The sequence below is a fragment of the Agelaius phoeniceus genome, chromosome Z (genome assembly GCF_051311805.1).
Source record: "Agelaius phoeniceus isolate bAgePho1 chromosome Z, bAgePho1.hap1, whole genome shotgun sequence".
Classification (NCBI taxonomy): domain Eukaryota; kingdom Metazoa; phylum Chordata; class Aves; order Passeriformes; family Icteridae; genus Agelaius; species Agelaius phoeniceus.
This window is the reverse complement of record NC_135303.1, coordinates 17,448,033-17,474,897: the sequence shown is the minus strand read 5'-3', so window position 1 is coordinate 17,474,897 and position 26,865 is coordinate 17,448,033. Positions and strand designations below refer to the sequence as shown.

General features: G+C 34.9%; 1 protein-coding gene across 1 annotated transcript in view; it reads right to left on the bottom strand.

Moving 5' to 3' along the window:
• Positions 1–492: 492 nt before the first annotated feature.
• Positions 493–26,865, bottom strand: part of FBXL17 (F-box and leucine rich repeat protein 17) — a 268,473-nt gene continuing 242,100 nt past the window's right edge. Inside the window, exons 8-9 of the mRNA XM_054653341.2 lie at positions 15,435–15,577; positions 493–2,366 (exon numbers count right to left, since the gene is read on the bottom strand). Of these exons, the coding sequence (XP_054509316.2) occupies positions 2,229–2,366; positions 15,435–15,577 (281 nt within the window). The 3' untranslated portion in view covers positions 493–2,228. The remainder of the gene's footprint in view (positions 2,367–15,434; positions 15,578–26,865) is intronic.

Below are 26,865 nucleotides of genomic sequence, written 5' to 3'. Positions count from 1 at the left end.
TGTCAAAGATGAGTGTGCAGTTTTATTTATTCCTCTAAAACTACTTTGGAAAGTATTAATAAAAGGAAATCAAGGAACTATCTGTGTCAACACTGCAATTAGAAAAACATATTTCTATCTAGAGTTCTTATATCACATAAAACTAAAATTAACTAGTCATGGTGAGATCTATAGATCATTATGTTCATAAAGCTGAGAGATGAGTAGTCATTAAAAGGCAAAACTACTGGAAGTGACTTATATGACTGAAGTGAATAGAGAACCAACCAGACCCATACTATTTTTAAAATCTGTAGAGTTACAATACATTTTAGATGGAGAAAGATCTATGGATGTCATCTAATTAAACTCTGTCAGCCACAGAAGGGCTAGTTTACTAAGGATCATGTCCAGGTGAGTTCTATCTATTCAACAATGGAGATTTCAGACTCTCTGTTAGTACAGTCTAAGTACAGTTAGAAGCACAGATAAACAGAAAACATCACATCTTCCTTATTTTATTAAAATTTATTGCAAGATCAAAGGTCTCACAAAAAAATAGAAACTTACAAATTGTGTAAATAGTTTTAATGCACTCATTAAGAGACATTAAAAGAAAATTGACTAAGATTCTGTACTATATCTGAAAAAAAATTCACTGGCTTTATTCTTAAAATATTGTTACCATTTAGGAGTAAATAAACAGCATAGCATTACACATGTTCACAAGTATTTACCACTTATTTTAAACAAAATCTTTACGATATATTTTTTTTCCAGAGAAATTAGTTCATCCCCATTTTGAAAAGTCTAATAAGAAAACATTCAACATCCTCACTGGAAGTAATGTGAGCTGATGTTTCTGTTGTAAAAAATTATGCTATGGAAATCAACAAATAGGTTTACAGGGTTACACAGCCATACTAAACAAGCTTCTATGTTATGCTGCATTAGGCCTTCTGGATTAGCAGAACATTTTGACAATAATGGCAACTTTTCAGCTGAAGCTTAAGCATTTCATAGTTTGGATTTAAATGCTGTAACCTTTTAAAAACAAATATCCAGTGTTACATACCTGACAGCATTCTTAACCAAATGGTAATACTCTAAAGGTTAAGGCAACTCCAAATTGAAGCTGCAATGTCTGTATTTTTCACAATTCCCTGCTAAAATTTAACTCCTTAAAATGCAATGTGTGAGAGAGCATGAGAGAGGCTGGTACTGTGGTACTTGGTTGCTGTTTGGGGTTAAACCATAACAGTCCCACAAAGAAAATGAATCATATTACATGTTTAATTTGGATATCTCCTTGCACACACTGTATTAAGAAGCATCTGATCCTACCAAAGATACCCACGATGGGACTCATGTTTAGATGGCCTTCTCAAGGTAATCACTATTTGCATTGGAAGATCCATTCTAAAATAAAACCACACAGGAAATGAGAGGGATCCTGCTATTGACTTATACCCATTCATCTGAATTTTCCAATTCATCAACGGAACAGCATAGTCAGAGGATTCAAGTTAATTTAAAATAGACATAAAATCTTTTCAGCCAAATATAATAAGCATCACCAACTTATTTCTGATAGTTGTTGTATTCAGCTATTCTTTGTCTTCATGAAGTGTAGCTCGCTATTATTGTTAAGGTAAGCAGTGTTATTCATTATTAAAATGTCAAGGTGGAAAGATTTTAATATCACTACAGCTTCTTATATTTAAAGAAAAAAAAGGAAGATGTTGATAAGAAAATGGTAATTCACTGTAGATTTTCTTATTACTCTATATCTTAAAACCTCTGGCATAGCTTTAGTAAATAAAAAGCATCAAGTTTAGTTCCCAGTTTCAACACATGCCTCTGTTGATCAACTGCACTGGTGCTAGCACTGAGTTACCATTTACAGATCAAAGGAAACACACATGACCAAGGCAAAGTAAACAGAGGAAAGCAAGCTTAACATCTATAACTCAAACTATCCAGAGAACTAGTAGGAATCCACTTCAAGAAATTTGTCAAAGGCTTTTATCACTTTTATGCAAACAAAACCACAATGCATTTCTAAAGTTTTGCTTCAATATTTGTACTTAGTTGTACAGTACGTTAAAGTCAGTGTACAGCTTTTGCCATTTTACTGTAACCTCTGTAAACTCACAACTATATTGCATCATATGAAAGGTTATAAACCCTTCTGCAATCCCCATTAGATCTACCGAATGCAGCAGAGTGGAACATGTTGGTACAGAGAGTTAGGAGCCAGAAGACATGTTGGGTGTCCAGCCCATTTGATAAGCCCGCTCCAGTGTTCTCTTGCAATCCTGCAGCACAGTACTGAAGGTTATATGTGGATATTGCTGCACCAGCTGCTCCACTGTGGCCTCGTTCACCTGCAACAGAAGAACAGAACCTGTGAGTCGCAGGAAGTGAAAGGAAAGGGTAACAATAGGCAAGCTAGAAGAATGGAAAAGCATTGGACTCCTGGGTGGACTTCCAGGATGGGGCTCCTCATTGTTACTATAGGTTTGGGTGCATTTATCACAAAAAAATATACAGAATGTAATGTCTGGTTACATTCTGTAACCAGAATGAAAAAAAACAAAATCAAACCCCACTATGATTTCATTGTAAAGGAAGAAGTTTTATCATCCAGGTTAAACAAAATGCTGCCCAGAGTAACTTGAGAGTAACAAAATGCTGCCCAGATTTCTAACTTGAAATAGAACCTATCTACTCAAAGTTGCTCAAGCAGACATACATTTAAAAATGTGAGGTTTTTTTTGGCTTTGGCAAATGAAAATAGATTACATCTATTAATTAATTTATGGTGCAGTTTGGGAGACATTTAAAAATGCTAAGTAGTAACTCCACAATTAACTTTACTGAAATTAACTTGCACTGTATAGTTGCTATCAACAGGCCTGAAATGAAAAGTTATCGATACCATGACTAAAGATGGGGAAAAAAATGAACTATTCTATGTTGCAGGTAGATCAATTACTCCTTTATGTCCCTTTTCCAAAAGTAAAAGTCCGGCATGTCTTCACATATATCACTGGCAGATTTTTTTAGCCTTCTTTTGTGAGGATAACACTGCAGAATTGGTACCAATAATTAAAACATACAAGATGGTTGGGTCTGGGATGTCTCTCTTAATTTGAGACATCAATGTTAGCACTTTTATTCTTCACAAAACAAGGTAATCAGACAAACCCAGCTAAACCTAACACCCGTACAACTCCAGTGCTGTGAGGGGATTAATTTGTCAATTATTTTAAAGACAATTGCAGTTCATATCACTCAGGTAAACAACTTTCTTCAGCCTTTAGACAAATAAAAGATTAACCTAAGAACCATGACTTCTAGTTGGCTCTCTTTGAAATCTTTGCTGAACAATAGGCATTTTAAAATGCATTGAAACTACAGTTACTGATTCACCTACATCAGTAGCATGTACAACTGATGGCATTGTTTGCTTTTCTTCCTTCAGTGTTCCACTTTTAAGGCCATAAGCAAAAAGCCAGACTGAAAAATGTTTACTACTATTACAAAAATCTTTCTTGTGAAAAATATTTTTAAAGCATGGTAACCACAGTATCTAATAATATTTTTGTCCTTAAAAGATAAGAAGGAGAGCTTCCTTCTGAACAGTGATTGCACCCAATGACAAGGATAAATGAAAGGTTTAATAGCCAGTTCTTCTACTTTGATAATAGAAATACTCAATCTTCATTGGAAGTTTTGTCTAGCTGAGACTGACTTGGATAGAAAACTGGTTTAACTTCACAGCACAAACTGTACTTCTCTGGCAAATTGCTATGTTACAGTAAATCTTTCAGCGCTGAAAAACAAGAAGTGACTTTGAAAAAGCAAAATGAAATCAGAGATAGCACAAGTCCCCCATAATATTTGATATTTACAGCTGAATACATACTCAGAAATTGTAAGCTACAATTCACAAAAATATTGCTTGGAAGGCAAGAATCCCCAAAGTAGCAGTAATTTGCTACTTTATGCCTATCCAAAAAATAGCCAAAAGTCTCTTCTCATTAGAGTTATGCTGCAGAGACCCATGGCGGAATCAACCAGGCTACCAGAAACTCCTCTTAATGGTTAACTCAGCCACAACAAAGAGGCTTACAACCAACAGTGACTTATTTTGCTCTTTCTTAATGGGAAGCTTGAAGAAGATGCATTATTTATCTACTAGACAGCTGCAAATTTTGCTACTACATAGAAGTTATTGTGATTTAGCACTTACCTGTTGGGCATTATTTGTTAGAACAGCATGGATATCATAGCTTTAGAGCCAGTGTTATATGCATATTCTTTCTCCGTTACAAGAAACAAACAAAGCGAATTCATTACAAAGATGATGCTCACCCACAGGAAGGTAGTTAAACACTCTCCATGCCAGATGTATTGGACTCAGGACATGTACCCAAGGTACAGCCTAGCTAGATTTAAGCTGATACATTTAATACCAGGCTAACTTAGGCATGGCCCATGACACTTAGGAAGACAGAGGATGTTACAATGGTATCTTTTAGTCTTAAAAACCTATGAAGAAATCTATGGTAAAACACCTCTAACTGTTTGTCCTACTTTTTTTCTGATACAATTATTACTAGATAAAATTTTTTGCTATTTGCTATTAATACTTTACTAAACAGAAGAAGGAAGCTTTTGGCATCAAGTGCCAAACACAGTTACAAAATAAACATGAGTCTGAGGAAGGCAGATAAAACCATTGCAGAAGTGCCACTGACAAAAACAGCTGTTTTATTACCAAAGCCTGAAGAGTAGAAGCTTTTCTCCATTTTTTACTGGAGCATTAAGCAAATATTTTAAATTATTAGTTTAATCCTAGGCAACAACTTTTGTTATGACTTGTTGTTAAACAGTAAAGTAATGACAAATCCTATAGATGTATTTGGAACCATAACATATAAAGAAAGAAATTACTTTGAGTCTGAAAAACTGAGTTTACTCTCATGATAAAGGAAAAACATACCTTACCAAGCTTCATGATAAATGATCAAATATATGTAACTTTAAGTTAAATATAAATATTCTTAATACTGAGAGGAAAAAGCAAGGACTTAAAAATTATGCCAAACTAAATTCAATGTAAGATTATACAACAGAAGGAGAAAAAAAAAAACTGGCAGTGGGACAACCAACCTGGATCCAAAGATGAGAAAAAAAATATTCCCTTTCTAAATATTTTGATACCTTTTCTTTGCCATGAAAAAAGTCAGGTAAGACACAAAAAAAATGAAAAACTTTTAGTATTTAAAACTCTCCATACTACTGGGCTAAAAACTGCACTATCTGAAAAACAGGAAAAAAGGAAATAAAATTTTATTTTTTGTTAATAAAGAATGTGTAAAGTAATATCTAAGTCAACTTTGTGAGGATCCTTGTCATCATTTCCCTAGTGGTAGGATTGAGATGAAAAGAAGTCTTATGCCCAGCCATTAGAACACAAGCTTCTGTCTCTTTGTTAAGATCAGCCTGGCTGGTGATAAAACAAAAGAACTGAATGTCATTCCCAAAATAAGTTCATTACACAAACAGAACAATTTTCTCTACTGAGCTTAAACATTCTTGTTCAATGAATGAAAACTAAAAATTTCCACATCTTAATATGATGTAAAATGCTATATTTTTCTTTCACAGAACTTTCATTAATCTTCATCTTTTGAGTTGTCAAAAGAAAGACTACTGTCTGCAGATAAACTACGTAGATTATCTAATATATAATCATTCATCTGAATTTGAATCGCTCTTCAATTATATTTTAACGCATAATGAGAGAATGCAGCCCGTATCATTAAGAGTGAAAGTAATAGGTTTTGCAAATCCTGGTCATCAAACAAAAAACAAAAATAACAACACAGAACTGGTTTGAAAATTATTTTTTCTTCCTGAAATAACTATTTATTCCAGGCCAAGGAATAGATTGAAAAAACAAAACAAAGGAGAAAATGGTTTACAGAAAATGGCAGACTAAGTGGTATCATCTCCCTTTAACTCAATTAGAGCCTAGGTTATGACCTAGAAGTCATAATTTTGAATACATTTTGCTTAAAGACACTTGAATACATATTGCCTATTTCCCAGAATAATGCATTTGACTTTGTGACAAATGTTATCTGGGGTAGGACTTCCTTAACTTCTTCACCTAATGATAGTGTGGTTGTGCAGAGAGTATTTAAATATTATCCGTGCTAGAGAACATTTCTCATGTGATAATTAGGAGTTCATCTTGGAAAGAAGAACAAGAACACCCTTTGAGTCCTTGTGGAATGGTACACTGGCAAAAAGGTTTTGTGAGTGCCTGTCTGGAGAACTTTCACCATCACTCTGCTATGTACATGCTAAAAGTGGCTGAAATACTGAGAAAAATGGAAAATCAGTGCTCAACACTCTTACTCTCCTTTAGGTAAAATGGTCTGCCCATAACAGAAAGCCTGAAAACTGCCACCATTCTGTGAATATTTTTCCTAGAATAAAGTAACCAACACTTACGAGCTGATTTTTTCAGGCCCAGAGTAAACTGAAAGCTACTCACAATAAAATATTCATTCATATTTTGATCTAGCATGTTGTATTTACTCATCTAGTCCTATTGCCAGCATTTACTGATTTGAAACATCACTTGTCTGACACAGAACATCTTCAGAAATTTATGTTATGCCACTTTCCACAAGTCTTCATGAAGAATCCAAAATGCAAGCAAGAATAGTTATTAGGTAATTTTATTTTTTTCATTTAAATTTGCTGTGTCATTTGGTTTAGTGATAATTTCAGCATTGTTTTCTTTAATTTCTAGATTATAAAATTAGGAATTTCTAAAGATATAAAATGATTCCAAAGGGCCAGGATTTTTTTTAACCTACTGTTTTTGTTATGCTCCTACAACAGATCTTATTAAATTCGAAGGATGAATTCAAGCTTTCCTAATCTTGTTGAGGTAAATTAGAGATTACATTTGAAACCATCAGCCAAACTAGGCATTTTTTTTTAATGAGACTGACACCTCCTTTTACTGCTCAGGAACAGAAACAGAGGTATAAGGGCTTTTCCTAAACAGGACTTTCCTAGTTACTTTTCCTTAGCTTGTCTTTAGTTGATATCATGTCCTGGAAATCTTCTCTGGGATTGGATACTCTTTCACTACATTGCCGAGAATTTTAAGATTTCATACTGATCTCCAAAACTCCTCCTACAGGTGCATCAGGATCAGACTCTAAAGCCATTAAAATGTGCCAAGAATGTCTGTGTTATCTAGAGCAATACTGAAAAGCAAAAGTAGAGTCATCACTTAAACTACAAGTTTTATGCAGTGTATGAGTATTCAGCAATAATCTAAAGAGTTTGATAGGTCTTTTTCAACAACAAAACCTAAAAATCTTCACATCTTGATGACTTAAGTTTAATGACAAACTCACTTGATAATTGAAAAGAAAAAAATATCTCCATTCCAAGTTAATAACTGAAACCAATAAGCAGTTATATAAATAAAAAAGCTAAAGCTTGCAAAACTGGATTAGTGCAAAGGTGCATTACTAGAACTTCGTACCAAAATGTGCTTGTGTCCCTCAGACCACTATTCAGGACGACAGCTAAAATAATATCTGCATAGTATCTAATGTAGCCCTTGGAAGGGGCATTGGCTGGCTGATTTCTGAGGACAACACAGGTTGGTATCTACAATTACACAACTTTATAGATCAATCATTAATAAAAAATAACAGACCGAATCATAATACCCTGAGTCAGCAATATCAGCACAGAAAGGCACTAGTAATACATATGACTGCTAGCTTAATCTTAGAAATCTAGTACTTGCTAAGAATTTTAGGGAAATATTAGCAGGTGAGAGGTATCATTCAGACCAAAAGATTTTAGGGCTGCCATACAGATAGTTATGTTAGAAAAATGGCACAAGTATTATCATAACATTTCTACATACAAACATTTGCAAAATCAACTTCACACAGAAGAAATGCAAATGGATTTGTCTCCAAAGGGCTTTCTTACAATATTGTTGGCTTTTTACTTATGGAGTGGTATATCAGCATTAGGGCTACTGGAATTTGTGCGCACTTCTGTCTCAATACATGTAGAGAAGTATTGCTTGAAAGCCAAATATGCATGCAATGGTTAAAGAAATGACTTCATAGACATTGTGTGTATCCATAATGATGGATATGGAAAACTCTTTTATGTTCCTATTTCTCTAATGTTTTACAAAAAATCCAATATATACACACTTAGAGTTATAAGCAAAACATTTTCACACAGTCTTTCTCTTCTCTAAGTTGTATTTTGCTTCCTCAAGTGAGTGTCTTATAAAAAGTGTACTTTGATATTTTTTTTCTGCTAATAGTTGAATGAATTATATTCTCAGGTGGCCCAATTATAACTGTTGCCTGTAGCCATAACAAAATTAAAGATTTCTGGAAACGTTTTGTGTGAAGTGCAGTTGATCAGCTAAGGCAGACATATTCCACAGAGTTTCAGTTGCCCTTATGCCCAGGGGCAGAACCCTTGTTTAGGACTTTAACAAAATAACAGCACTACCAATATTAGCACAATATCCTATAGTCCAAATAAAGTCCCTTACGCCTTGAGAAAAGAATGTGTTTTGACCTAGAGGATGATGTTATTGAAAAAAAGGAATAAAAACAATCACATTTGCACACACACAAAAACACTGTATTTGTAGACTCGTAAATAATGAAATCAGCAAGTACAATCTGTACAGTGTTATTATTATCATGACATTTGACAACTAAATTGTGTTAAATCCTAGAAATTAATTACCCATTTATATTTGTAAAGGTAAAGGAGTAGGTAAACTGAAATATCTGCAATCTTTTCTGCTGTGTGAATTGAAATAAATGGAATGCACAAGTCTTCTAATATTCCTCGGTAGCACTTCTGGAAGGATTTCAGGAAGTGTGGGAAGGTTGCCTGTGGAGTGTATCTACTTTACAGTTCTTGTTTAAATCTCACCTGAAAGGAATGAAATTCATTGTTGTGGTAGTTTTCTCATGTGAATGGTATTGCCCCAAACTCCCAGTCTACTGCAAACTAGCAACACCCATTTCAGATCTCTGTGAGGATGCAGAGTTTTCTGCAACACACTATTTTTTATTGAAGTTGTGTAAGTAACAAAGGTTTCACTCTCAATTCCCTTTGTTTATTGTGAGGGTTTATTTTTCTATTAAAGCAGAGAAACCATTTTAAAGGAGCCCTTCAGGCTGGCAGATTATTTGGTTTGCTAATTCTGTCCATTTCATCAGATTAACTTCTAGACTCCACCTATGGAATATTTCCAGGTAAAAATATTACCAGTATTACACACATTTCAAAAACTTTTTTCTTCTAAAAATTGCAGTTAATAAAGACCCAGATGCAGTGAAATGACAGTGGTAATTTATACAGTGATAAATATTCTTTCAGATTACTTTCTGCCTGTTGAATTAATAACACTGAATATTTTCCTTCCTATTTGACTACATTAACAATAATTTGAGCACATTACTGTAATATCTGTCAAAATGATGGCATGTAAAACTAACAGAGAAGTCTTTCTCAAAAGTTGCCAGCTGGCAAAAATAACTGGAAGTTCCAGGGAGCAATGCTTCTAAATAAATTTCTCCCTTTTTGATTTTTTATTCATAAAGATGCTGACCAGTTCACATTGCATTCTTCCTTAATAGCTGGCCTTATCATGATTTTGAACTGTTGATCATCACCTAAGGGTCCATCTTTCTCTTAGAGAATGACATGGTTCAGGTGGGTGCTTTTTAGAAACAAGGACAATTTCATTAATTCTGGAAAATTCCATCTTCAGCCCAGTACCATAGAACTGCTGCAGAGGAATCAGCTTGGAGAATAAAAATCTTTTAGCAAAGAAACAGTTAAACTAGAAGAGCAAAATCTTTAGCTTGTATAAAAACCTTTTCTTTTTGTGTGTATATTTTAGCAGATGCTTTCGTTTACACACATAATGGATCTGTTATCCTAGTTAGCTAAGGGGAAAAACCCAAAAGTAGTATTGTTCAGACTTTTAAAATTGTTGTATTGAAAACCAAAGTGAAATAAATGCTATTCTTCTTTTGTTGTGGGATAGCTGTGGTTTCTTTCTAATGAGATTCACAGATCTCATGAATCTAAAATCTTCATTATTCATAGAGAGATGTATCAATTGCAGCTCCTACATTATACATATAAAACTTTAAAAAATACAGCAATTCCTTTTTAATATGCAGCAACGTACTTGAACAAATTATAGTAATTTAAGAGAAAAAAAGGCTACAGAATTTTTCTTAAAGAGAAGGATTGGATATTTTCATTCCTCTTCAAATCACAAAACCATAATTTCAAATCTCAAAATGAGCCCCTTGTAACATAAAAGAAGAAATGGTAGCAATTTGGCAGGTTTTCTGATCAGGCTAATGATAGCATTTTCTGAAAGTGGAAGGCAAATTGCTGTGATAATTACATTAAAACAAGCCATGGCTCTGTATTCTCACTATTCTGCCATTGATTAAGAAGTCTTAAGCTCAAAAAGGTATTGGAAATTGAAAGATTTATCTCTAGAACCTAGGATATATAAAAGAGATAATGCTCTTTTTCACTTACCTTCAGTTGCAGATTAGCTGTGTAAAGTAAAAGCTTGTGAGTGATGGGTCAAAATGTTTCTCTTAAACAGGAGCTGCATTCCTAACTTTGCTAATGATTTGTGGTCTTCACTGAATATGTATTTACAAATATTTGTAAAACAGGTTTTGTAGAAGGACAAAGTGATAAATTATATTAAAAATTCACATATAATCTAAAAATCTTACTCTTACTTAAGATGCAAATGATTTCTTAACTGACCATTTTTTATTTTTAGGGATCATCTATCTTTTTGCCTCTGGGAACATAAAATAGTTTGTCATTTTGTCAGTTGTACTGACCATCAACTTCTGTGCTCTAATATCTCAGCAAAACTAGAATAGGAAATATATGCTACAATTTATCTGAGAAAGTCATCTGGAATAAGCTACAGGCTTCCAGAAGTATTTTCATGAAAAGCAACCATGTCTTTTCTGAGAAATTAATCTCAAAAAATGGAAAGAAAAAAAGCAAGGAAAAAAAAGCAAGGAATAATGGCCAACATGATTTATTAACTAAGTTGTGTATCCTTTCACAGCCGGCTTTGTTGGACTCTCTTTATTTCATTTCATTCACACATAGTGGTGAATATTGAATTTTGTGGCCTCTGTTTTTCAGTGTCATTTTTCTGCCTATTTACCCAAGAAATGTCTCCTACATTTACGTGGGAGCACTGTTGATAACTGCTACAAATTGCACCACAGTTACAGGAAAAGGATCTTGAAATATGAAAATTGTGTGTGAGAAAAGTTGCAGGAAGATTATTGTGATACATTGTTCAACCAGTTAAGTCATCACCCAGAAAAAAAAAGAAACAACAAATTTTTAGTCCCTATTTCCTAGTTGATACCCAGCCATTTTCCCTAAGGGTAAAGATTTCAAGCTGCCACTATGTAAAGCTGTTTCACTTCTTGTGAGAGCACAAAAAAGAAGTGCTATAAAGACATCTTTCAAATGATTTCTAGAAATAAATAGTATGGAGAACATCACCCTTTTCCTCCATTTTTTAAAATATGAAATAAAAAATATACCTAATTAATTAATTAATTAATTAACTAGAAGAAGTAAATAGGATCTAGGTTAGTTTAATGATAGGAATGTACAGTACACTGTGTTCAGAAAGAAAAACTTGAAATGTGCATTTAAATCTGTTATTTTGATGCAGGCATCATTTTATGCCCTTAGGATACAAGAAAAGCTCTTAGGAATTCTGATGTCAGTGTTTGTGGGAGGAAAGAAAGCATCCTGTAACTGCCCACACCTTTCTCAAGATACTTAAAGTAATTAAAGGAAAGGTTCAATTATCTTTAAAATATCCCCTTTCCTAAGCTGTGATAAAAAATACAGAGCTACAATTAAAATTTGGTTGGAAGAATGAGCACTCATGTTTTCATTCTGCTGTGGGGAACTAACCTGAAGTGAATTTAATATAACCCCTTGCTATGCTTTTCTTGGTGTTTTCCGGGGTGACAAACCAAGAGCTGCTGGGCTCCCAAGCAGCACCAACCCACCACGTGCTCCAACACAGCCACATCCAGTCCTAAAACACAACCTTGGGCTGCAGCCCCCAGCAGCACAGCACTCCTCTGTGCAGAGGAATGGGGAGTTTGTGGTTGCACCCTGCTCCCAGAGCACTGTGAAGAGCTGACAAGAAGGAACAAAGCCTGGCTCACTGCCCCTGGAAGCGCGGCACAGTGCAAACACAGGCAGAACACCGGAATGCAAAACAGAAATGCCTTCTCTTTCATGCCTTTTCCAATTACAAGCCTCTAAAATGTCCTGCTTAGGCCTTAAATATCTACTGATTTTATCTGTTTCTGCTTTCAAAAGACATAGAGACTCAGAATAGCAACATTTTCTTTCTATGGAACACATGACTTGAGCAGTCCTGAGGGCTGCCTGGTGCCTGCACAGATGCACACATACCCATGTACACAAAAATTTATTTGCACAGTCGATAACCTGTCCTGTGAGAGAGATCAGAAGGGAGAAGGGGCCTAGCTGCTTCAAGTACCTGTTCATGTTGGAATGTAGACCAGTGGGGAATTCTGTTGTCCAGAACGTAGGTATTTAAGAACATTTAGAGTCTATACTAGATCACTTTCACATTTCAGGAGGTCTGGATGATAGTCTCTTAGATGAATCCCATCTGATACAGAAAAGTCCCAAATGAAATATATGCTCTCATTATGATGACCTCATAGTAAAGTCAGCATTTTTAAATGATATTTCTCAACACAATGTCATCTATTTTAAGGCAAAGACCATATTGCTCCTGTGGTGTGCATGTAAGATGGTAGGAAAAATGATAAAAAGAAAGGTCATGGCAATAGCAGTTTGATGAAAAATGAATAATTTGATTATTTTCATGGTGTGGATCAATAATGCTTTGCATCTACTGAAACACATTGCCTGGAGGCACTTGGATAATCGATGGCATAAAACAGAGACTGTCTTTACCCAGGCTCACAGCCTCTCTTGATCTTTCTGGGGAGGACCCTTGACGCCTCTAATTTATGTCAAGTGCATATCAAAGAAATTCCAAAATGCTTGGCTCATAAAGAGTGTTTTAGTGGTACCCATTTGAAGTCTACTTACATATGTTCCTTATGTAACTGTGTTTAAGTACTTCCTTTCCAAATGCCTGGGAATTCTTAGAAAGGCAGAAAAGCTACCTGGTATGAGCATAACAGTCAGTACCTCAGAAAAGGAAGCCTGGTTAGATGGGACAAATCTTCAAACCTTCTCTTCACTGCAAGCTGACAACAGTACAAAGACAAGAATTTTGGCCAACCGGGAGTGTAAATAAACCCTTCAGCACCACTCAGGAATTCTCTTTAATGATGTGCTGGACACTGACATTTTTAATTTAATAGAGCAGCCACTGGAAAAAATTAGTTCTGCATGATACTGGAGAGAGACAGTTGAGAACGCAATTTTGTTCAGTAATTTCTCTGTTCATTTGCAGTGGAAAAAGGGAGTTGGCATCTTCTAGCTGCCAAAAATCCCTTAAGTCAAGGATACTTACTTCATTCTGTCTGTGGAGCTATTCTTCCCATCAAAGCTTTGCAAAGAAAATAATTCCCAGTGGTAGTCCCGCTACTACACTGTTCACGGTAACAGTGTTTACGAATTTCTTAACATCTTTTATCTACCATACTTTGCATACTTGCAGATTCACATACACACTCGCAAGGCACACACAGTCAACAGTGCTTTTATATCTTCCCTGAAGCTTTCTTAAGTAATACTTTTTTTTTCCTTTTAGCAGTTGACTTTTTTTTAATACAAAAGGTGTTGTATACTTCTCTTAAAAACGAGAAAAGCATTTACCAGCAATTAAAGGAATACAGACTGTAGTACATGTCTATGAAAATGACATATAGTTTAACTTATGAGGCAGTAGAGCTTGTTTTCAACATCAAGATCATTGATTTTCTATAGCAGTTAAAGACAGGATAAAATTATTGCACTTATTAGATCCTTGTTGATTGTTCAACATTAGCTAAATTCACAAAATAAATACACGTGCAGAAGTGGTTAGATGATTCTAGGTCAGGTCTAATTCCCAAGGTCAAGTTACCCTTTAAACATTCTCTAAGTACATAATCTTAGCACAATCCATCAAAGAGATTCACACACTCTTTTTGTCTGTTGGCTCTTATAAAACGCTAATGTTTAGGAGATTAAGTGGACTCAGCTTTGATAGACAGAGCAATTCTTCCAAAGTGCTCAACCTTCTTGCAAACTGGAAAATGCCTAAGGCTGGCTTTGCAAAATGCTATTTCTAATTTCACCACTGACCTGGACATTATTATTCCTTGCCATTTGAAATACTGTGTTTTGTCTCTGTCTTCTATAGTGCACTGTGAAGGATGCAAGGTAATGGTTTGGAGCATGAAGTTTCTTAGACTAAAACCTGTTTTTCCATAGAGAGTATCCAATCAGAAATCCACAAGCCTGAGAGATGCTTATGATGGGCATCACAAGCCAGACGTTTTGTTGATGATGGCTGGAAAAGAAACAATCCCTGCAGGGTTATGTGAAGACTTAAGGTCAGAGACTCTGGACCTCCAATGATTTTTCCTTTAGCTATTCTGTTATGTTCCTGGGACTTGATCTCTCTTCTAAACAGAAACGTGATTTCTGAAGGCTATATACAGGGTAAAGTGGAGATGGACTGGCTTCAACTATTTTTCTTCTAATGATAAAGTGCTAAAACTTGTAGACATTCTTAATATTCTCCGAGTATAAAGCTACATAGTAAGAAACTCAGTCTGTTTTTCTCTTTTTATCATTATGATTTCCTTAAAATCTCTGTCCTTCTGTTTTTAAAACCATGATATATGATCAAGAGCACAGACATATGGAAAATTGCTATATCACTCTTGAAGTTACACTGAAGATTTTTTTTCCCTTTCTTTTTAAGAAACAAAGTAGTCTGTCACAGTTATAACATGACATGCCAACCACTTTCAGACAAAAGTATTCAAAACTGTCAGAGGGCAGATTTTATAAAAAACTTGTGAGCACCTCAGGCTGCAACTGTAACCTACAGATGTATTTTGAAAATCTACATCAGCAAACATTTATAATGCTCCTTCTAGCCCTCTGTGTGACTTTTGAGCTATGTGAACACAGCACACCAGAACAGTTGCTTGAGTAGTGAATACTGAACATTTTTGTTCAGAAAAACATAAATCCTGCTGCCTCCCTCACACACACAGGAACACTATCACACTCAGAATGAGGCACCAGGTCAGGAAAAGGCTCCTTACCTGATCACATCTCATCAGTCCCAAGTACCGGAGGGATTTGCTGCGCTGAGCAATCTGGGTGGCTCCACGATCCGTGATCTCTTTGCACCATCCAACATCCACTGTCTCTATTGTCATGCTGTATCTCCCAATGGCTATCAGAGCTGGAAAGACATGAAAGGCATGAAATTAATAGCTCTGCAGATGGCAACCTCAGCTCCATGCACACACTGAATAATGCTGAAATTGAGTTTTGAGAAGCAGTTCTCATGCACTTTGTAAATGATATTATATTTCATAATTCTCAACAATGTAGAAGCTGTCTCTTCAAATTGGAAGTACATACAGGTGCAAACACACACCAACACACAGATAAACATATTTTCCTATATATTTTCTACCAATCAAAATAAATAGACCAATTAACAGACATAATCTATAAGAATTCTTTTAATTACTTTTTCCAGAAGAAGCAAGAATCAATTAATAAAATTGAAATAAATGCAAAATAAAAAAAAAAAAATCCTATCTCACTTTTCAGAGAAAATAACTGACTTTATACTACTAATATTTTTTTTTCAGGAAAATAATACTACTAAGACAGGACTGAGATTAACAGGACATTTTGTGAGTCAGTAAGACATAGTTTTATAAAACCCTGCAGGAAATCTCATGCCATACATTCTATAGTTGTATTCTAAAATTCAAATTTTTCTCGTTGTTCATTTTGGTGCTGTAAGAACGATGGTGTGTCTCACTGTCACTTTTTCTTCACAAACAGTTTTCCAGTAAAAAATAAAGAAAGAGTTAAAAAAGTCATAAGGAATTAAAAGAAAAATTTGAACCTTTATTAAAGGGAAAGAAAGAGGATCTGGAAGTTCTGAATGGGCTGAAAAAAGGTATGTAGGAGAAAACGACAAGAGATCTGAACCGGCTGGGAAGGTTTTGTCATGACATGACAATGACACAAAAGATAAAAATCACTGGCACCCTGGTCGCCATGGACTGTAGCACTTTTCAGACATATGGACTCAAGAAGTCAAGCTGGGATTTATTAACAGAAATTTTAGCAGCTAAAATCTCAGTCTAAGAAAAAAGGCCAAGGTTTCTGGTGTAGAAGTCAGCCACCTGTATATAATCAAGGGGTAAGATGTTCACACAGTTTTTAACCCAAGTTATAAGGCAGCTGTTGAAAAGGAAGATGAAGGAGTGACTTATTCCAAGTAACGTGTATATCTTTAAAGAGTTGATTTTTCAGCAGCTATGGGGCTGTTCTGTTCATGCTACATTCCCAAATTAGGAAGAAAAAAAAAAGAGGAATTTCAGGGGAAGAAAAAAAAAAGGGGAATTTCAAAGAGCTGGTAGCTCTTGATATACAAGATATAGATCTTAGCTAATCAGCATGTAAATGAGATCTAGAAGAAGAGAAAAACCCACCTCACTTTCCAGTGGTTCTGCAAAGAACTGCATTGCTGGTGTACAGCAGTGAGGGTATTTGGATTATTTATAAATATCTAGGTCGACTTGATTAGCAAACAAAATGAGCCAAAAGATGCCAGAAACATTCTCAGAAGCTGTGGAAGGAGAAGTAATGCATAATTTCTTTCTTTCAGCAGTTTTCCAAAATATTAACTGAATTTTGTTACTGACATATTGTATGTATGGTAAAAGCACCTATGTAGTTTCTTTACAGTTTCACTGATATTTGTAGGACAATACCAATTTCCTGGTCTCTTTCCAGCACATTTCTTGAAAAGAAGTCCTAATTTTGCAAACTATAAATGTATATATAGCAGAAAATAAACTTTGTACTTTTTTTTAGACACCTTTTAAAATATCACTATAATAAAAAGTAGGGATAGTTAGAAACTTTCTGAATACATTTTTCAATAGGAAAAACTATAGAAATTATAGATCATTGTACCTCCACACAAAATGTTATAGAAGACTTGAAGTAGGGCAAAAATACTGAAAGCCTTCCACTACATTAGAATAATCTAAGTTCATTTGAAATTTTGCCACTGTTTGTGAAGTTACAACCATATTTTGATATTTTCAGTGCTTCATGTAAAACTGACAAAGAGAAGAAAATAAACAGAGAATACTTTCATGAAAGTGACACTAAAGACCATTAGAACACACTGGCCAAATCTGTCCCCAGATTACCAGACATGTCTCTGGAAAACCAAACATTTTGACAAGAGTGTTATACTGAAGTTATATGTTATACTGAAGTCATATACTACTACAGTTCATCTATTAAAAACACAGAAGCGATGCCGTTTGAAAACTCCAGTGACCATATTTTCTGGAAATTTCCATGTGTGGAACTGCACCCTTAGAAGACCATTCTGGGTCACAGAAAAGACACACTATGGAGTTTCTATCAGCATTCAGCAGTGGGAGATAAAGAAAGGCCATGAGAACCAGTGAAAATGTAACAATACTTTTCCAGAACACTTTCCTCACATGAAAAATGTGGCCAGGGATTTTCTAAACTGGGGCTTATGCCTCTGTACTCTTGTAAGTTCATCTGATCAGTCTTGTAGCTCACAGAACCTAACATCCATAACATCCTGTGGCAAGGAATCCTGCAGTTCAGGATTCTTTCCTCTTTGAAAAATCACCTTCCCTTGTGGGAAATGCTTCTTGGAAATCCCAACAGACCGTATCAACCAGGTCTTCTTTATTGCTTCCTGACTTCTCCAAAGTACTGAAGTACAACCTCTCTTAGCAGCTGTATCAACTCTTCCTGGATACATTGCATTTATTCACATGTTCACTAACTGCATTCCATATAATAATTAACTCACCTTATACAGACAATAGATTTATCAGTTAATATTTTTCTGATCTTCCCTGAAACATTTAACATTTTTTTTAAATACTTCTTCAAGGCAGTCCTGTGGAATCAGGCAGGCTTACATGAAAGATTACACAGTGCAGCAAGAAGCTTGGCTATTTCATCCTCAAGTTCTTTTACTGAGTACACACATGTCTCTTGCTTGTATGAGCAAAACATTTTAAGCCACAAGTTTCAGCTAAGAAAATGTTTGCATTGCTCAACAGCTTTTCTTCCTCTGTGCACTGGCTCACAATAATCAGAATACACTGCTATTATTCAAAAGCTTGGCAGTAATTTAATGAGGAAACATGCAGCAATACCCTTACAAAACTAAGTTTGAATTCTGTGACTTGAGAAGTTGTAGCACAATCAGCAGTGAATAGCCAAAAGTGTGTTTGAACACTAATGACAGTCAGGCTTAAAAACATGGCCAGCGATCAAAGGGAAGAACCTGACACGCTGAAATTAAGCAGAGAAGGATACACAAAAATACCCCGAGTAGTTTGAAGATGTTGGCTTTGACATATGAACTTCTCTTTTTTTTTGAATATTTAACAAGGCATCCAATTATTTTTCTCCTTTTTATAGTCCCATTTATTTTGGCAAAAGCAACAAACCATATTTCTTTTTCCAGTGCTAGGTTTGTGGAATGGAAATCAACTGATGTACAGCCCCTACTCTGTAAAAGATAAAGTATAATGTCTCCAACTGGAATTGGAAAATCATCCCTACACCTTGAGCTGTATTAAGCAAAACTGTTTTGTTTGGTTGTAATGGTACTTGGCTATTGAAGTTGAAAGGACCAGGTTTGTAGAAAACGGAAACATCTTCTGGATGATCAGCTGGAATAGTTGACAAAACCAGACAAATTTCATCCATAGTGCACTACCACTAAGAGCAAATTGTAATTTAACCTCACTTTATTTTAAACTGATTAAATTAAACTGACACATATAAATGCATCTGCTGCTACAGACAGAAATGTCCATCAGAGGGAAGGTCTATGTTCAGCTGTGAACCCAGCGGCTGCTATGTGGGTGTTAGCTTCAAGTTTAAGGTTGCTATAACAGAAAAATAAAAATATCTTTGCTATAAGAAACTGATAATTGGCCCAGTCTTAATTTAATTTGAAGTAATTTTTATGTCTGGAAACAAATACTCCAGGTTTTGCACAATATTACCAAATATAACCGTTTGGAAATCTGGTGTATTGAACACAATTATGTCCAATTAAAAATATTTTTTAATGACATGCATCTACTACACTGTAGAGTGCTTCCTTAATCAATAAGTCCGATTTCAATTTAACTGAAAATAAAACTCTGTAAGGCTTAACTGTCTTTCTGTTTTCTTCCTGTAATTACCTAAAATGCAAATGTACAAGGCACTGCATTTGGTCAGCCTTCAGTGAAGCCTGGACAAAAAAGCTTTTAAAAATTAATTATGATTGATATCATCCATACACCAGGGCACTACAGACACATATGAATTCATGCAAAAATAATTTTTGCATTTCTTTCTTTCTTTCTTTCATTAATGTCAAAAGCACTTAAATGTGCAAGAATTGGAATTCAAAATTTCCAATCTCTTTAAGGGGTTTAGACAGAGTAGAAATCAATCAGTCAACCAAGGATTACCAAGAAGAAGTCTTCTTACAGAACTTTCCATTATATTTTTATTTTTATATGTATACATTATGTAATATACATATATAATGAATATTTATCTATTAATACCTATATAAAACATAAATTATACAAAAGAACATACTGTATAATCTTTTAATTTATTTTATAGCCAAAAGCTATTAGGGTGGCTTTGACAGTTATCTACTCACTCCTGGGGAGCCTAATTTTTAAAAAAAACATTAGAAGTTTATGAGACTTAAAACTGCAATAAGCAGATGTAATAGAAATAAAATTAGCAAAGAAACCAATACATTCAGGTGTTAAAAATATGGTGTAACAGATCAGCTTAGTGGATTTGGAAAAAAATCTTCTGCTGTTGTTGGTGCTACAGAGTTATTCTCATTTGCCTGAGTTATTTAAAAAATGAACGGACAAAGCTCTGGAGAGAGAAGAAAATATTCTACAAGATAGACCAAAAATAGGCAACCTAAAAAGTCTTTTCTATCTTTTATTTATCTTGCTCTATTGAATTAGAAACAAAAGAGAAAGATGAAAAATCATCCAGGTAAATTATAAACATCTGAATGCAGTGAAATTTTAACAGTCACCAAAATTATTTTGGTATTTCATTTAAAGTGATTTGTGGAAAAGAACTTTAAAATTAGCATGCAATTAGACACAAACACTTGCAATTTGTAAAATACTGTTGAATATAGACAATACACTGCCATCTGATTGTAATATATTATTTTATTTACAAATAGAAACCTGAAGTTATATATGTTAATAACACTCCCTCCAGTATAGCTTAAATATTGCTTATATATAGAAAAGGCTTTTCTTTACAAATGCTTGCCTATAAAAACTTACATTAGGGCAACAGAATTTTATTCTCCAGAACAAATCTTGATGCCATGAGAAAAAGCTCCATCATTTTGCTCACAATGCTTACTGCAGGTTTAGTCCCTGCACTGATGAGGCTGGTGGTTGTCTGCCATACAAATTACTAAATCCTGCAGTTTAGCTAATCTGCTATGTGCAGAAAGGCAGTACATGCCAATTTCCATTTCCATGTGTCAAAAGATGTTTAGCTGCTGCACCCATGCACAGCAGTGGAAGAAATCACTGCTTTGCTACCTTGCTCATCCAGCAGAGGAATCACAGCTCATAATTCATATTGCTTATGCCTCAAATGAAAGACTCACTGAGTGATACGACTTTTTATGCAATTCATTTATTTCTGTTTTGAAATTGTAAGAGTATTTTGATGATTAAATGAATGTTTGTTAATCATATCCTGACATAAATCATGCATCAAGCACTGTAGTTCATCTTGTAGCTAATAAAGGCTACCATGGATGTATCAGTGCAAAACTCCAGTTGGTGCTGGTTTCCTGGTAAAAACTCTAATTCTGCCTAGGCTTTCAGACATCCAGCTGCCAGGTATTATGACATTGTTTTTAATTCCTTTATAGTCAAGACCTTTCATAACAGCTACTTTTCAGTGCCACCAGGAAATAGCAAAGCAAGACAGACAGAATCTGTACAAAAACTGGCCTTCTACCAGAAATCTCAGCCAATTCCATTTACAGTCATGCACTTAGGTACATTCCTGGTTTTCACTGCAATTCCCTTAAAATTAAAGTAAAAACATAGACAGAGAACATAGATCTGAACTTCACTGTTCTCATAATCGAATGTCAATCTTTATTCCCAACTAAATTTCCATACAGTACATCCATGTAATAGACATATAGGGGATAAAGCAAATCCTTTCCCTGTGGTACAGAAGAAATGCAAAAGGGAGATTGGTCACTGGTCATTTAAAAAACATTTTATACTACTGGTACTTTAATATTTATAGCAAGTGCTCACAAAACATTGTGCCCAGAAACCTACGTGAACAAATAAATACTTCATCTTTTGTAAATCCTAGAGATACTTAGAAACAAAGTTGCCCAACCTCACAAGTTTTCCCGGTGGAATGCTGTATCATTTCAGCACGGCCAACCTGCATTTTAACATGGTGTATTTCATTTTTTCCCTACTGTCTTCATCTGCCTCAGGCTGCTTGAGGTCTCCTGTGATAATTTTACTGTTGAACCTTTGTGCATAAGTTGCTTGGGCAACATTTCTTGAGAATGAAGGATGAGACTGCAACAAAATGCAGAAAGATAGAATGGCATGACCACAACAGGAAACCAATCTAACCAGAGGCCTCAAGGAAATGAAAAGGAGACAGACTGTACTCCTTGAGCAACCCTTTTTTTCTCTAAGAGTTTAGAAAATCTGGTTAAATCTCTTCTCTCTGAAATAATATTTTAACCTTAATTTGGGAGTATGGTGGAAAACCACTCAAGTAGTGATACTACTGTAAGTTAAAAAAAAAAGAACCTGTTTGGAAATAGTAACACATAAATTTATGTATTTCTGGTTTAGGTTTTGAAAATAAAATTTCATTGTTTAACGTATTTGCTACCTAAAGAACCATAAGGAAAATGCCTGGAGGAAGAAAGTCCCAAGGACTGAAAAGACCTCATGTGGGAGGAAAGATGACAGAGTCACCTCTCATGCAGAAAAAGTATTTTACTTTATATTTTTATATAAAATACATTTAATACAGGTAAATACTTTTTCCTTCAGAGTCACAAAAATAAATGGTATAGAGTTACTTGGCTATGATCTGGTTGTGGTAACCATAGTTACCATTAAGTTGGTACAGTATACATTGCAGTACTCAATAAGAACTTAATTAACTGATACAAAGAAAATCACTAACTAACCAACTTACCAACTTTCCTCCTACAGATAAAACTCTATGAAACGCATGGCACTTAGAGGGCTATGACTTCCCAAGTAAAATTTATCCTATTGCTTGATTTACTTCTTCATCTTGGCTATTTGATACAACTAAAAGTATGTACAAATCATAAACATTTACAAGTATAAAGCTTACTACTTTGTAGTAAATTGTTGCCCTACAATGTAAGCAAAGCTTTGCCCTAAACTAGAAATTAAATTGAAAATACAGAAAAGAATGATCTTTCAAAATTATCTTAAATATTACAACTATTAAGCACCTGTTTCCCTGAAAGTCCATACTAAGAACAAAGCTAACCTATGGATAGAAAATGGTTTGTTGTGTTTTATAAAGGTCTCTCAAAAAAAAATCCAACATTGACAACAATGAATTAATCATAAGTATATCTGCAGTCTAAATTAAATCTATTAATCCAAACATAAGCTCTGTGACTTTTCAGCCATTTCAGTATCTTTTACTCAATGCATACCAACAGCAAAAAACAAATCAAAACAAAGCATCCCCTCCTCCCAAATCTTCAAAACAAGGATGCAAAAAGACCTTGGTACTACAAACTGAAAGGCATGCAGCATATTTACTTCTGTTCTGACTGCAGACACCTTATAAAAATATTTAAAAATAACCATTTCAGAAATGGATTGCAAAAGTGGTTGGAGTTGTTGATTTTAACCCCTAGGTTTTAAGCTAAAATAGCCCCTATGGACCAATTTTCACTTTCCTGGGGACACTAAAATATAACTCATTTTCTTTGCGTTATTTTATACTGAAGTAATTTCCATCATTGTCACATAAATAGTCTGAATATCAATGGAAGGCAGTAAGCCTGGCTTCAATCCCCAAGAAAATAATGGCACCAATTTTCCTGGAAGCCACATCTTAAGGACAGAAAGACGACTGGGAACAGGCAGCACTGATGTAGCAAGTGCAAACCAAGCCTTGTCAATCTGATTGCCTTTCTGTCATGAGACAACTGGCTCTGTGGACAGGGATATGTAAATTTCTTTTTTTTGCATCAGGAGACTATTGAGAAGAGGTGCTATGGACTCTTAAAATTACTTCTTCCAGTCTACAGACAAAAACTTTTTTTTTGTCACATTAACAAAGACGCCAAAAATTAACTGAATCCTTTTAATAAGGAACAAGAAAATTTAAATACAGTCTTTTCAAAACAAATAATGTGGCTTGGGCTTATTTAAACAACACATACCTAACCTCTGAGAGCTGTAACTCCATGCTGCTGTTGTATGCAGAAGCTTAGTGGCATTCAGATACAATAGCCACTATTGAAGAACAACAAAAAGCGAGATCTGTAAACCTGAACGATCTGAGGTACCTGCAATGCATTAACCTAGAGAGATAGGAAAGAAACAACCTCTTTTGAAGTTCTGAATTGTTTGGATAACTGGTGTATACAGTGCTCCCAAAGTTCTGTGAACTGCTCTAAAAAGCCATTCCTTAGAGTACTCCAGGAACTATAGATAGTCACAGAAAGCAGAATATCAAATATGGAGTGATCACTTAATGTTTTACTGGAACAGTTTAAGATCATAAACTGGCAGAAGCTAGAAAAATAACTATGTAATACTTAATAAAAATAGATTAATTATATAGAATTTTCAGCTATTAGACAATAGTATGCACATTGCACATATGTAATATGTACACCTACATAATTCAAAATATTACAATCACTTATTAACAGACTATTCTAGTGAATGAATTAAGTTTGTCAACTCCAAATTTCACAGAAGAAATAAAAATTCAGGATGTAGAAATGCTGGTTGTCAAAAAAAGAAGAATTTTACTTTAGCTCTTAGTCACATGGGATTGTAAGAGAGGGGGCAGAGAGTAAAGATGCTTTCCCAGAGAGGGAATTTAACGGTTTAGACTGTTCAATTGTGAGATCAGGCAAGATTAGAGCGCGCCTCTTTGGAGAATGACAGAAGGTAATCCTAAATGATGTGGGAACACACCCTTTTGTACATTTAGCTTTGTATTTCTCTCCTAAGGAATCTAGCTACTGTATTCTTCTGATTAATAAATTGTGACTTTGAAAAGCCTGCTCGATGGTCTGCAAATACTTGCTGAGACAAAGGATGACATCTGTGACAGAGGTCTGTACTCATTCTGCCAAAGACTGAAAATGTTGAAAACACAGGTCCTAAGCTCAAGAACAACAGAATTATGCATTTTGCCTTTTTAAAGTGGAGTCATAAATTCATCAACTTGAAAGGGTACACATCAAAAAGATTAAAAGACTGAAGGATGAAGAACATCTAATTAATGCATGACAGCATGTTACTTCTGTCACGCACTAAAGAATTTCACACTGTTTGATGGTAGAACAATAACTACTTAAATCATGATTCAGTGTAACAACTCCTAATTTTTGATAAGCTTAGCAGCAAGTGGAGTACAATAGATACAATTTTTGTACATAAAATTGATTCAAATTGAGACAAAAGAGCCAAATAAATACTTACTAGAAGATAAAACTGTTTACAAAAATAGAATTTTATGTACACAATCTGAAAGTGGAAGAAAATGGCTATTGAAAGTTTAGAATTTCATTGTATAAGTCTTGATGTATATCTGTTCTGTACCCAACAAGAGGTTAGATATTTGACTGCTCACCAGAACACACAAAAAGTAAAAGGCAATACTTTCACAAAATGTAACAGGCAATGCACCCAAATAAACCACAGAGCAAGAGGTGTTACACCAGATAGGCTGTTCATGTATTTCAATGACCATGCAGTACTTTTTAACTCCCAGAAAAAAACCCCAATGCCATTTAAGATATTGATGTCGTATTTACTGTTCTCTACTTTAAGAGTGCAGATTATTATTCATAAGAATCATATCATATCAATTTAAAAAGTGAAACAAAAAAGATTCATACACATATACATGTAGACATATTTGTATAGTCCACATAAATACATGAATATTTGATAAGAGAGAATATTAACATCTTTATTAAAACCCTTTATAGCTCTGGAATATTATTCTCTGGCACATTATGTTTCCCATTTAACTATGTGTCTTTTTTTTTTTCTAAACAAATTATAATAATAAAAATGTTTTCATTGAACATAGTAGAATGCTTTCCATGTGCACATCTGCAACATTTTGGCTGTGCAGTGAACTGCTAAAAATGTGAACAAACAAACCAATGCAAACACTCTGTATCAGATAAAGCATCACATATGCTGATTGTAAAATTTCTCTGCAAAAGACTTGTGTATTTAATACCAGTCCAACAGCTATGTCCCACATTGTCGAGGACCACAGTTTGAAACCTATTATTTCTAGGAGAGGTCCATAAAGACAAGGAAGAAATTATTCAACTTGAGATGGCAGTAAGAAAGTCAAAATTAGTCTATAGCATACTCAAGAAATGCTTAGGCTTGTATTAGAAAAGCAATCTGAAAAATAGCAGCAACAGTCAATATTACCTAGTGATGTGACTGATTAACTATTATGGCATTTCCATAGCATTAAAAAAGGATTCTGAAAAAAGAATATTCAGACAAAATAATCCATGTGCACCAGCCAAGCTGCTCTTTCAGCTGTTTCTTATTTTTAACATACTTTAAATTTGTTTAGAATGTCTTCATACACTAGTTTTGCCCTCTTTCATCAACTGTTACCTATGTAACTAACACTAATATGACTGCTACATTTAGGAAGCTTCACTGAAGATGTAGAGCTAGTCAGGTATCACCTTGAATTCTGTGTTCAGTTTGGGCCCCTCACTACAAGAAGGACATTGAGGTGCTGGAGGGTTCCAGAGAAGGGCACTAGAGGTGGGGAAGGGTCTGGAGCAGAAGTCTGATGGGGAGCAGCTGAGGGAGCTGGGGTATTTATCCTGGAAAAAAGACAGCTCAAGGGAGGCTTTTCTGCTCCCTACAATTCCCTGAGAGGAGGCTGAAGCCAGGTGGAGATCAGCCTCTTCTCCCAAATAACAGAAACAGGATGAGATAGAACAGCCTCAAGTTGAGACAGGGGAAGTGTAGATTTGATCCTGGGAAACTTTCTTCACCAAAAGCATTGTCAATTACCAGGAAAGGCTGCCCAGGCCAGTGGTGGAGTCACCATTCCTGGAGGTATATGAAAGACATGTAGATGTGGCACTCTGGAACTTGGATTAGTGCT